Source organism: Capra hircus, unplaced genomic scaffold (assembly GCF_001704415.2).
Source record: "Capra hircus breed San Clemente unplaced genomic scaffold, ASM170441v1, whole genome shotgun sequence".
Lineage (NCBI taxonomy): Eukaryota > Metazoa > Chordata > Mammalia > Artiodactyla > Bovidae > Capra > Capra hircus.
Window position 1 is genome coordinate 68,582 of NW_017190149.1, and position 12,726 is coordinate 81,307.

At 52.3% G+C, this 12,726-nt stretch overlaps 1 protein-coding gene across 6 annotated transcripts in view; it reads left to right on the forward strand.

Moving 5' to 3' along the window:
- TSC22D3 (TSC22 domain family member 3) overlaps positions 1-12,060 on the forward strand; it is a 67,846-nt gene extending 55,786 nt beyond the window's left edge. For 3 of the 6 annotated variants that reach the window (XM_018045120.1, XM_018045121.1, XM_018045125.1), the window contains exons 3-4: positions 9,241-9,292; positions 10,446-12,060. In XM_018045120.1, the coding sequence (XP_017900609.1) occupies positions 9,241-9,292; positions 10,446-10,676 (283 nt within the window). In that variant the 3' untranslated portion in view covers positions 10,677-12,060. Of the gene's footprint in view, positions 1-3,211; positions 3,482-8,137; positions 8,528-8,701; positions 8,874-9,240; positions 9,293-10,445 lie in introns of those variants that run through there. The other 3 variants (XM_018045123.1, XM_018045122.1, XM_018045124.1) reach the window with 3 other exon arrangements.
- Positions 12,061-12,726: the final 666 nt, after the last annotated feature.

The window sequence follows — 12,726 nt, forward strand, 5'->3', positions numbered from 1 at the left end:
ATGGACAGTGTGTAATATCAAGCTGGTTCCCCCTATACCCACCTGACTTCCACTCCCAAGACCCTGTCACCCATGACCCTTGCACAGTACTCAGTCATCCTTGGATGTCAGAGTAGAGGCTGTGGCTTGTGACACTCTGGCTGGGTCTAGAGTATCCTGCCCTGCCACCTTGCCATGTCCTATTGCTTTACTACCCCTTTGGGGTCACGGGGAAGCTGGCATCAGCTGAGAGAGAGAGAGAGAGAGACAGAGACTGAATGATGCCCTGGGCTTGCCTATCTCTATGAATTGCACTTAGTTGCTCAGTCGTGTCTGATGGTTTGTGACCCCATGGACTATAGCCTGCCAGGCTCCTCTATCCATGGGGATTCTCCAGGCAAGAATACTGGAGTGTGTTGCCACGCCCTCCTGCAGGGGATCTTCCCAACCCAGGGATCGAACCCAGGTCTCCCACATTGCAATTGGATTCTTCACCATCTGAGCCACCAGGGAAGCCTAAGAATACTGGAGTGAGTAGCCTATCCCTTCTCCAGCAGATCTTCCCAACCCAGGACTCGAACCAGGGTCTCCTCCCTTGCAGGCAGATTCTTTACCAGCTGAGCTACCAGGGAAGCCCCTCTCTGTGAATTAGACTTCGTCGAAGGCCGAAAGGGTGTTTGCATAAATGTGTGTGCGTGTGCTTCTGTGCTCCTCTTTCCTCCTGATAAGGTGTGTGTATTCCTTGTCAGCAGTTCTCAAACCCTGGGCAGGGGGCCTTCCTTAACCTCTCCCAGAACTCCTTTGAGCTCCCTGGCTCAGTTCCCATGTCTGGGGAGGGTGGGGGTAGGGGGCCTGTCCAGGGAGGAGCTTGCCTTGTTTCTCTCCTTTTTTTCTGTTCTGGGAGTAGTGTGTAGCCTGCCCCTTCCTGCCATTGCCGCACCTCAGCTGGGCTGCCTTCTTTCCATCCAGGAAGCCCGAGGGAGGGGGGAGGTGGCTGGAGAGCCAGAGGCCCACAGAGTCCCACAACAGAGGATCAAGGAGCCACCTCAAGTGAGCCTCCTGTGAATAGCTCCACTGTGAGTTAAGCAAGGGCCTCAGGAGTACAATGTGGGAGCCCGGGGAGGCTCATAATGCTTACCCATCCTGGCCTGGGAGCCTCCCTGCGCCTGAAGAGGCCGGCATTATTACCAGCGTTTTGTTCCCCAGGGAACCTGGACCACTTCAGAGGTCACCCATTCTATCGCGGGGGCCCGCAATAGAGCCAGGTGCTCCACCTCAGAGCCCCTGGCCTCTTCACAGGCCCCTCGTCTGCTGGCTCAGCGTCCCCAACAAGATCCTCCTGGTTCTCATCTTCCAAGCATTGCCAATCATCGCAAGTCCTTCACATACCACTCAGAGTAACCCCAGCAACTGCCAGAAAAAATAGCTTGCCTTGGAATTTCGGCTCTTGTGGCCGCTCCATAGAGCAGAAGGGCTGGGAAGAGGCCCTGCCAGTGTCGGTTGCCCTGGCCCAGAGAAGCTGGTGGAGGGCTGGTGCAGACGAACACACGTGGAGAGTGGCCGTGTTCTTGCTGCTTCCTCTCCCAGCCTCTGGGAGGGCTGTTGAGCACAGGGATTCCCAGAAGGTGGGCCACGATGAGGGGGGTTATTTGCCCACCTGAAGATGCTCACTAGTTGGGAGGGCCATATGAACAAGGATGAGACCACTAGGGGCTGGGCAAAGAGGGGAGACCAGGAGGTTGGCAGACAGAGGTGAACACCCCGCCCGTGCTAAACATAGATTCCCCCCCCACTCAGAAGGAAGACACTGGCAACTGTGAGACCCTTAAGGACCTGTGCTTTGTTCCCTTGGTTTACAAAGGAAGGGAATCAGAGTGAGGGACCCTGGCACTATCAACCACGTCACAGGAGCCTTAGGTCCCATGGAAATTCCAGGTTTTAAGACTGCTCTGTTGCATGCTAAGCGGCTTCAGTCGTGTTTGACTCGTAGCAACCGCATAGACTGTAGCCCACCAGGCTCTTCTGTCCATGGGATTTTCCAGGCAAGAATAATAGAGTGGGTGGCCATTTCCTTCTCCAGGGGATCTTCCTGACCCAGGGATCAAACTAGAGTCACTTATGTCTCCTGCATTGGCAGGTGGGTTCTTTACCATCTGAGCCACCAGGGAAGCCCCTGACTGCTTTGTTATCCCTGTCTAGATGGACAAGGACCAAATGACAGGGTGGGGAGAACAAGCGTGCCCAATTCTCGGGAATGGAGTGATGATGGTGGTATGGCCCTCCCAAACCCCAGACTGCCATCCTGAGCAGCCTGAAGCCCTAGGCTTTTTCCTGAAGCAAACATTTCACAGAGATCTGACCAGTAGGGAGACTTCAGAGTTCGCCACAGGCCGAGGATATTGTAGAAGGCAGCACAGCTGTTGACCTGTACTACCAGTTTGTTCACTTGCTTTTTTTAATTTCCATAAAATGTGCCTTCTACTTTGAATAGGTGTTAATCTACTTTGAGTTGAACTGAACTGAATTGAATGATAATGGCAACTAGTGTGGGGAGGAGGGACGAGAAGGGTATTCCATTTACTGAGGTGAATTTGACATCCCTTTTTTTTTTTCAGGAATGTCTGTTTCATACTTGTAGATGGGTAATGGGGACAGTGGAAAATGGGAAGAGAACTTAGAAAAATTATGCAGGTAAATTTTCCCAGCTGCAAGGCATAAGGAGAAGGGAGACAAGCATAAATATTGACACAAGGTTCATGAAATTTAAGATTCACTGAACTAAACTGCATTCCTGGATAACGTTGCCAATACTTCCAGTCTTGCTGAGATGCCAACACAAATCGCCCCCCCCCCGACAAAGTGAGATGCCAGAGGTGGGGCAACCAAGGTGATTTGACAAGAGCCCTTTCCGGCTTCTTTGAATGAGGGTCAAAAGGGTGGAATGCCTTGTCCAGATGGCGCTTGGCTTCTGCCTGTCATCCATAGTGTCACTGGGAGATTGTTTGTGAAGCTCACGTGGGACCCCGTCCGGAGGGAGCTGAAAGGCACAATTCATTGCTTCTGCCACCATTCGGTGCCAAGGTTTGGCCCAAATTGGTTGCTAGAGCCACTTTTCCAAGACAGTGTCCCTCTTGCCACAGTTCCCCTTGGGCTCCCTGCAGCCCACCACTGCCTTCTGCATCTTCGCCTGCAGATTCCTCCCCATTTGCCTGCCCCCCAGAGTCGACATTCTGGGTCCCAGCCATGTGGGGCAGTTCACGTGACCCTCTGAGGACAAGGCACTTTGTCTGTCACTGTCTCTCCTTCTTGCTTCCCTCCTTCTGGACTTTGGGGATTTTCCATGAGGCCAGAGTAACCATGTAAGTGGCAGCGTCCTTCCTGTCTGTACTCTCCCACCCCTGGCGTGGAACCTGAGGGCAAGAGAGAAGAGTGAAGCCAGGACAAACTAGATGATGGCCTTTCAGCCTCCTTTCTCCCCCAGCCTCTTCAGAAAAAGGGACAAGTAAGTACTTAGAGGTAGACGGAGCTCCAGGCAGAGGGGGCGCGGAGGGGAGTGAGTGGGGAGGGTTGTTTGCAGCCACCCCGTCAACTGTGCTCAGTAGCCTTTATGATTTCCTTGTCCGGCTCCTAACTCAGCGTTTCTTTGGTGGCCAGTCCCATACCTTCCCTCATCTCCTGACACAGACCCTGTGTTTTGCTGGCAACAGGGCTGAATCTTGGGGGTGGAACATATCCTGTAGAAAATAAGGAAGACTTGCCTATAAATAGTTTCCTCTGGGCTGCGTGGCACACAATGCTTCAAGTGTGACAGAAAGGGAAGTGAGATGTTCCCCCTCCTTACCACCCCCAACCTACCGCACCCACCCCAATCTGGTCCCCACACCTCGGCAGCATGCTCAGATCCTGCCCACGAGTTCTGTGGCCCAGACTGGCCACTCTCCGTCTTCCTGGGCTGTGGGAACCCAAAATAGGAAGGGGCTCCAGCCCTAGAGAGTCTAGCTTTTGAAGGAGAAGAGACTGGTGATAATGTTGAGACACTTCTTCCAGTTCCGAGGGAACAAGTGTCTCAGCATCCAGCCTCAGGTGGCTTCCAGGGCCACCTGAGATGGTGGGAGTTGAGGACCTGACTCGCCCTCCTGCTGCCCTCCATCTAGAAGGTCACCCTGGGAGGGGGAGGGTCAGCTGTGTCTGTTTAACCACAGAAACCCCCCGCTGTAGGGATAGGATCAGAGCCGGCAAAGGAGCCGGCTCATCAGCTGGGTGCTGGGACTATGGGGGCTTTCAGTCCAGCCTGTCATGTAACTCACAGCATGGGAGAAAGGGAGTCGGGAAATACACACGTTGGCGCGGCTGTGCTGTTGAATCCTTAGGCCACTGTTTCCCGCCTGAGGCCCACGTCCACAGGGCACAAGGATGCTGACAGCCTCATGGATCAGCACTTTACTCAGAAAACTCAAATCAGATCACAGATACCCTATACAGCGCACACTTCCACTCACTGCAAGGTCTGGTGCAGCTATTCCGGACAGAGGAATTTTCCAGTGTGCCCAGGGTTCAGCAGAAAGCCTTCTGGGTTCCTCCAGTTTCTCCCTCTCCCACTACTACCCACCGCATCTCTCTTATGCCTGCTGTTTGAAAATCTTCCTACAGGGACAGTTTTTATTTAGGTTGGTGGCCTTAGTTTAGCAAACCCTGGGGTCCAGGGATCCAGCCACGATTTGTAAACTGAGAACCATGAGGCCTCATAGGGAGTGCTTCTCACTACTGGTTGGTGAACTAGAGGTGAACAGGGGAGAGAGATCTGCTGAGTGTGGGCTGAACCTGGGACATACTTTCCAAGTTGTTTTCTTAAACTACATCCCTGATACGAGCTTGTTTTCTTGCTCTTGGTTTCATTCTTCTAAAAGCTGAGCACAGCAGGAATGAGGGGAAAGAGTTAATTAAGGGCGTCAGTTAGCGGGGCCCTGGGGACTTTAGGTTTGACTGGATTATTATTCCGAGACTCCCTACGTCATGTGGGGCACTGTGTAGTCCATCCTGGGAGCCACCTGGTGGGAGTCATGGTTTCAGTTTTCTAGACAGAGAGGGCTTTCATTGAGGACTGCGTAGCTGCCTTTTGAAATCATGCGGGTGAGCAAAGCCCTCTTATAAAGCTCATTTAGACACTTTGGATATTCTTCTGGTCCCACATGCTGCTGGTGTCCTAGACACTTCTAGGTGGGCCTGCCCCCACCTTTTCTTCCTCCCTCACTACTTTCCTGGCACCTCCAACACATCCACCAACTGCCTTGATTCACTCATTCAATAAACTTATTCCCTGCCCCACTAGTAAGTGTAGTAAGAACAAAGTTGGTCTCTAGGTCAGGAAGACCTGGGCTGGGGTCCCAGCTCTCTAATTTATTCACTGTGCCACCACCTTGGGCAAGGTAGCCTCTCAGACCCTCTGTTTCTTCATCTGTAAAAATGACAGTAACAGCGCCTACACTGCCAGGTTTGTAACTCAGCCAACACAGCGTCTGGCCCATAGCCGAAGCTCAGTGTATGGTAGCAGTTACTGTCAGCGGGTCTCAAACTGAGCTTATTTCTAATCGAAGTATAATTAATGTACAGTTACAGTACACGACTTAGTGACTGAGCAACAACAACAATGTACAGTTCAAACACAGCCTCGCTAGCAAACTTCACCTCTTTGCTTTCCCCTCCCCGAACTACCTGGAATTTTATGCCTCTCTCTCCATATAAGGGAGTTCCCATTGAAGGAGCCGGTTTTTCTCCTCTCCTATGCCCTGTTTTCCTGGTGGTGTTTTCTCCCTCCTGACCTAGCTTATTTATCTCTTTTCTTTTCATCATCTCCCTTGGAATCTTGAGGTGGGTAGCAATACTGAGTTTAAGAAAGATTTACAAGCAAATGAAAGGTCAGCTCAGACCCTTTCTGGACCAGGAAAACTCTCTGTGACACAGAGGGCAAATTAAGATATCAGGGAATTCCAATATCAATTAAGCTCCAGATTTAAGAAGGTTTGTTTTTTTGTTGTTATTGTTGTTTTTTTTTTTGCTCAGATGATGTTCCTGATGATCTATAAATACAGTCTGCACTTTGTTCCATATACTACACGCAGTTTAGTGTGAACACCTTGTTCAGAGAGTTTGTGACCTGAGGATAACCTGATATCCTGAGATTGGAATTGTCTTCCAGCCAAACCGGGGTGAAGAAAATCACCATCCGGGGCTAGTGCAGTAGGTTTGCTTGGGTAGATCTGTTTGTCAGTCCTTTGCAAATAGAATGGTCTTTGTCCATGTATTACTGCTGGTGGGGTCCAGTGGAGGGCTTCCTAGGTGGTACTAGTGGTAAAGAACCCACCTGCCAACGTAGGAGACATAAGAGACTCAGGTTTGATCCCTGGGTCAGGAAGATCCCCTGGAGAAGGAAATGGCAACTCACTCCAGTATTCTTTCCTGGAAGATCCCATGGACAGAGGAGCATGGCAGGCTACAGTCCACGGGGTTGCAAAGAGTGGGACACGACTGAAGCAACTCAGCACGCACACATGATCCATTGGGAGCTTCACATCATGCTAAAAAATGTTGGCTGTTCGGTGGCATAAGTGCACTGGCAGCCTAGAGAAAATTAAGGCCTTCAGACTCGGCTTAACTGGGGCCTTGGCCAGGGTGTCCATGCCAGGCGCCTGGTTAGGTGAAATATTCTGAAGCAAATAATAATAGCCTTTGCTGATAAGCCCCCAGTACTTTTCCAATAGTGTGATTACACTAAGTTATTTCTTTGGACCATAGCCTGAATCACAAACTGATTCATGGGTACTGGCCCTAGCTTCATCCAAACTATTGTATATGTGGTGGAACCCGATGTTCTCCTTATGGTCCTGAGTTGGTGTAAATAATACTCCCAGTTGCATCAACTGTCCCCTGTTTCTCTAGATTGCTCCATCTGTCTGCAGTTCTCCTTCTGTCCACTAGGTGCCTCACTTAGGAAAGAGCAGGATAAAAGGACTTCGAGCCTCTGATGGTTTGGTTTGTTTTTGTTTTTTAAGATTGAGGCTAGAAAGACTGAAAATATATTTTGATAGAAACGTGTAAATTTTCGTAGGCAACAATCACCTCATCCTCCTTGTGACTTGGAATCTGTTTATGAAGTACCCTGTAACCCTGTATATAACTGGACCCCATCACAGGGTATTCTCCTAGGATGGTTTATATATAGCCTCGACTCATAATTTTGTTGTCATTAGCTGTTTCTAGGAAAGTAACAAAATCTTGTCTTTAAAAATAAGGACATGAGGGACTTCCCCAGTGGTCCAGTGGTTAAGACTCTAGGCTTTCAATGCAGGGGGAGTACGTTTGATCCCTGCTCAGGGAACTCTAAGATCCCACCTGTTGTGCGGCATGGCCAAAAAATTTAAAAAGTATTTTCTGGCATCTTGCGGTCACTGCAGTGCCCACTCCCCTACTGGCTCCTCCCCATCCCCTCTGCCACCTGCCTGCCACCAGCTGCTCCCCTGTGCATGTTCCCCAATTCATCTGAGTTCCTAAACACTTACAGTGTCCTCCATACAAGCACACTGGCAATACAGATTGGCTAGTCTGTACATGCCACAGATGTGTGCATGTGTCAGTACATGGACAGGTACACCTGAGGATGAGGTGAGTGGATAGGTACTGGGGATAGGGGCAAGCCAGTGGGCAAGCTGGCTGGGAGAGGGGACCCGCAGGTGACAAAGTCTGTGTGCAGGAGAGAGGCCAAGAAGGCAGGTGGCAGGAAGCAATGAGGAGACTGGTGGTGAGGGTGGGTATCCAGGGCGGCAGACTGTGATCGCATGGCAAAGACAGGCGAGTGTTCTGGCTGACATCTGAGGAAGAGCTTTTAAAACCAGCGCCACCCTCTACCAAACGCTTCCTAGCTCCTACAATGGCATTTCTACTTCTCATTTCTCTAAGAAATCAGCTCCAGTTTGTTTTTTACCAATCTCCAGAGCCCTCTTTGGAGATGCCAGTTGGCACAAGAAAGTGCTGAACTGTTTACAGTCCCAGCCTAAGGTTCAGGGAGGGGATGTGGTTTAACTGGGCCACAAAGCCTGGTACAGGACTCATTTGCATGGCCCCTGACGCCATGTGACGCAGCCGGCTCCTCCTATATAAAGAAGAAGGAGCCGAAATATCTCCGAGTCTGGGTTGGACCGGCGGCCGTGGAGTTTGTGACACACTAGGTGACACCCCTCGAGTCACTTCCCTTCAACTCTGGAACGTCCGCCCGGCTTTGGGTCCTCTTGGCAGCCTTCGCCCCCTTCCTAGCTCCAGGGCCCAACGCGCAGAGCCCAGCCCCGCGCAGCGCGCCAGCCGCCGGCGGCCGCCCAGCCTGCCCAGCCCAGTCCAGCCGGCAGCCCGGCCAGAGCTCCCCGGCAGCCCGAGCCATGAACACCGAAATGTATCAGACCCCCATGGAGGTGGCGGTCTATCAGCTGCACAATTTCAACATCTCCTTCTTCTCTTCCCTGCTTGGAGGAGATGTGGTTTCCGTTAAGCTGGATAACAGGTAACAGCTGGCCACAGCTCCGGAGCCCGGGCGCCGGCGGCGGGGGCTGGGCTGCGAGCGGGATCTCCGAGCGAGCCGTGTGCCGGCGGCCCCCGTTCCCCGCGGTGCAGCATCCTGGGAAGGGGCGGAGGTAGGGGACGCGGGGGGGGGGGGGGGGAGGTCACCGCCGCGCTGGGATCCGCCGTCGGAGCGTCCCTGCGGCCGCTGCGCCGTAAGAACGAGCTGCCACAGCCGGAGGCAGAGGCGGCAGGGCTGGGCGGGAGGCTGGCCGCGCGCCGTGCGCCGTTGGGGAGCAGGCCGGAAGCTTCTGAGCCGAGGAGGAATTCCTAGCTAGCTACAGAGCTCGGTAGGTTTGCCTTCGACCTTGTGGGCCGGCGCCGTAATGGGCCGGCAGCAGGCGACTCGCTGGGCCGCGCGCCCCCATTGTTTGCACGTCGCCGAGCAGGCCACGCTGGCCCGTGCACCCCAGGACCTGCGCGCCGCTCCCCACGGAGCTCCATACAGCAGTGGCCGGCAGCTGGCCTGGGTGGGGAGGTGCAGCTTCCTGCAGGGGCCAGAGAGGGACCTGAGGACAAAGTGCCTGAAACTCCGGGCCAGGGCTGCGGTAGAGAGGAAGAGCTGGGCCAGAGGGAGGACCTTGTGGCCACCACTACCAGGTACTTAAGACTGTGACCAAATGGGTAACGTGGTCGCTTTCCTTTTTGTTTTGACAGTGCCTCCGGAGCCAGTGTGGTGGCTATAGACAACAAGATCGAGCAGGCCATGGTGAGTGGCATCACTGCGTCATTGTCATTCCCAGACCTGTCTTCTGCTTATGTAACTCAGGGCAGTGGTGAGGGGGTGGGTGCGAAAGCCAAGAGCCTGGGGAAGCTGACAGCCTGTCTCCTCTCCCCTTAGAGGCCTTGAGTAGAGTCCCATAGGAATGGCACCTTTTAGGGCATTTCCAGTCCACACTTGCTGGGCCCTCTCCTTTCCTCCTCCTCCTCCTTCTCCAATCGCAGGGCTTTACAGCCATGTCTGGCTCCCTCCTGGGCCCATGGCAGGGCAGGGAGCTCAGACACCTGCATTTATCTACATCCCACACTTGGCAGGGGCCAGAGCTCATTGGATATAAGCACACTGCAGTGCCTCTGCAGAGCCTGGGCTGGGGTCAGGAGTTGGGAGGAGACAGGAGGCAAAGCAACCCCCCTACAATCCCTTCTTCCTCTCCTTAGCAGGTAGAGGTCATATTCCACCAAGCAGCCACAGTGGCTACAGGGCTTTGGGGCATCGAGCAGTTAGCAACCACGTCATTGTGCCCAAGAGCCTAAGGACATTGTTCTCTGCCTCCAGTGCAGTTATCCGAATTTAGAGAGGATGCAGCCATGCTGGTAACTTCCCCCAGGGCCAGTGTCCTGTCTGGCCAGGCTGCAGAGCAGCTGCAGCTCAGTATGCTGGCTTATGAGGAGTGGGAGAGGCTCCAAAATAGCCCATTTTCCTCTCTTGGTGAAGATGTGTCAAGCAGACTGACAGTAGGGGGTGCATTGCAGGTGTTCCCTGGGATCAGGGCCAGCAGCGGGACCTTATATGGAAATGGAGATAGAGCGAACCACCACCAGCCAGCATTAGTCGCACCCCAAAGGCTCCCAAGAGGCCACCTTTGAAAGTTATTAGAAACTTATCAGGGAAGAATCCTATGTAGTTCAAAGCTGGGCTCCCAACTCAGGCATGGCCCTGATCCCACAGCTCTTCTGAGCATGGCTTTAGGTGCTTGGGAGAAAGGGGTGGGAGGGGCAGGGCCACACAGGGCCAGCATGCTGAGGGAAGTATGGTGGTCAGTGATGTGAGAGACAGCAGGCACCCTGATGGCCAGGGTGCAGTGCTGCAGAGGGGCTGCCATGGCTAACGGATGCCTCTGTCGTCATCTTCTCCGGGACAGGATCTAGTGAAGAATCACCTGATGTATGCTGTGAGAGAGGAGGTGGAGATCCTGAAGGAGCAGATCCGGGAGCTGGTGGAGAAGAACTCCCAGCTGGAGCGGGAGAATACTCTCTTGAAGACCCTGGCGAGCCCAGAGCAGCTGGAGAAGTTCCAGTCCCGTCTGAGCCCTGAGGAGCCAGCTCCCGAAACCCCAGAAACCCCTGAGGCCCCCGGTGGTTCTGCGGTGTAAGTGGCTCTGTCCTCAGGGTGGGCAGAGCCACTAAACTTGTCCTACCTAGTTCTTTCCAGTTTGTTTTTTGGCTCCCCAAGCGTCATCTCACGTGGAGAACTTTACACCTAGCCTAGCTGGTGCCAAGAGATGTCCCAAGGACATGGCCACCTGGGTCCACTCCAGTGACAGACCCCTGACAAAGAGTAGGTCTCTAGAGGCTGAGTTGCATGGGGCCTCATCACCCCAAGCCAGTGAGCCTCTAATGCCACTGCGCCCTGTGGGCTCCCAGAGCCTGAGCAATTTAGCTGCAACTGGCAAAGGAGAATGAGACGGGCCGCTCCAGAAAGTCTAAGGGGTCTGTTTTTTTCATTTCCATGGACATCTTCAACAGCTTCAACCTGACAAAAACTGTCCTATGGAGAAACCAATTGTGGTTTAAGCAGAGGCAGCCTCTCTCTCCTCCATTGCCTCACCAGGACAGGGCCACAGTTGGGAGAGATTGAGCCAAGTCAGCCTTCTGTTGGTGAATATGGTGTAATGCATGGCTTTGTGCACAGCCCAGTGTGCGATTATGGCTTTGGGATGACCGCTTACAAAGTTCTGTTTGGTTAGTATTGGCATAGTTTTTTCTATATAGCCATACATGCGTATATATACCCATAGGGCTAGATCTGTATCTTAGTGTAGTGATGTATACGTATACACATACACCTGTGTGTTGAAGGGCCTAATCAGCTTTGGAAGTATCGAGTGGTCCCTTATCTCTTAAGGCTAATTCTTAGATTTGTTTATTTACCAAGTGGATCCAGTTTGTCCTTTAGATTAAGTAAAATTAAAGAGTAAAGGCACGTGTATACCCGTGGCGGATTCATGTTGATGTATGGCAAAACCAATACAATATTGTAATTAGCCTCCAATTAAAATAAACAAATTTATATTTAAAAAAAAAAGAGTAAAGGCAGGGAGGGGGCCAGCCTCTAAATGCCTTGCTGCTGCAACCTTTGCCCCATATGTCCCCTGAATACATGTGAGGTCCCCTTCTGAATGCCAAACCCACCATTCACTGGTGCTGACTACATAGAATGGGGTTGAGAGAAGATCAGCTGGGACTTTGTCATCTGAAAACTTTGTTTTGTTGTTAACGGTTGTGGAAAACTTTCAAGTGCAGAGAACGATCAGCTTGCCGGTGTCCTCTCATGGACAAGGGAATAACTCTGACCCGATGATGCCTGGGTGATGTGCTCAGGGAGCTTGTCTCTAGGGAGTTCTGTGGCAGTTGAACACTTCCCACTTTCTAACACCTTATCCTGATGTTATGTCTCCAGGATTTGGATTTTGATTTTTCAAATGTAGCTTGAAATTTCAATAAACTTTGCTCTTTTTTTTTTTTTCTAAAAATAAACCTGGTGTCCGCCTGCGCTTAAAACAGAGTGGGTGGTAGAGGCCCTAATGGTGGTTGGGGGCACTGTTTTTCTGACTCATCTGCTCATGGGCACCACCTGAGTGGCAGGCCTGTGCTACACCAATGATCTTGCATAACTGTCACAACACCCCCATTGTACGGGTGAGTAAGCTGAGACTCAGCCCGCTGAAGTGACTTGCCAAAAGTCACATAGCTGTTATGGCAAGTTGGGACCCAATCTTCCATCCATCCCTCTCTCCCACTCCTGCTTTCATATGGCAGCTTGGGAGTGAGTGGTGAGGTGACTACTAATGTACAACTTCAGCTTGAGGGGTGATTTGCAAGGAAGGGTACCCCAAGAAAGGCCCCAAAAGAAAATGGCACAGTGTCCATGTGAGGGAGCAAGAAGAGGGGAACCAAATAAACGCAAATGGGCCTCTCCCCTTCTGAAACATCATCCAGATCACTTAGTACATTTACCTTAATGCCACCCACAGGAGACCACTGACACTGGAAAAGGGGCTAAGAGGGCCTCAGTGAGAAAAGGGCACACAGTATATACGATGGCCCAAACCCCATCCCATTCCCCCAAGGGGAGATGCTCTCAAGCTCTGCTGCTGCACTTGTTACTGCTGGGATTTTGCTCACAAAACCCACCAGCCCCTT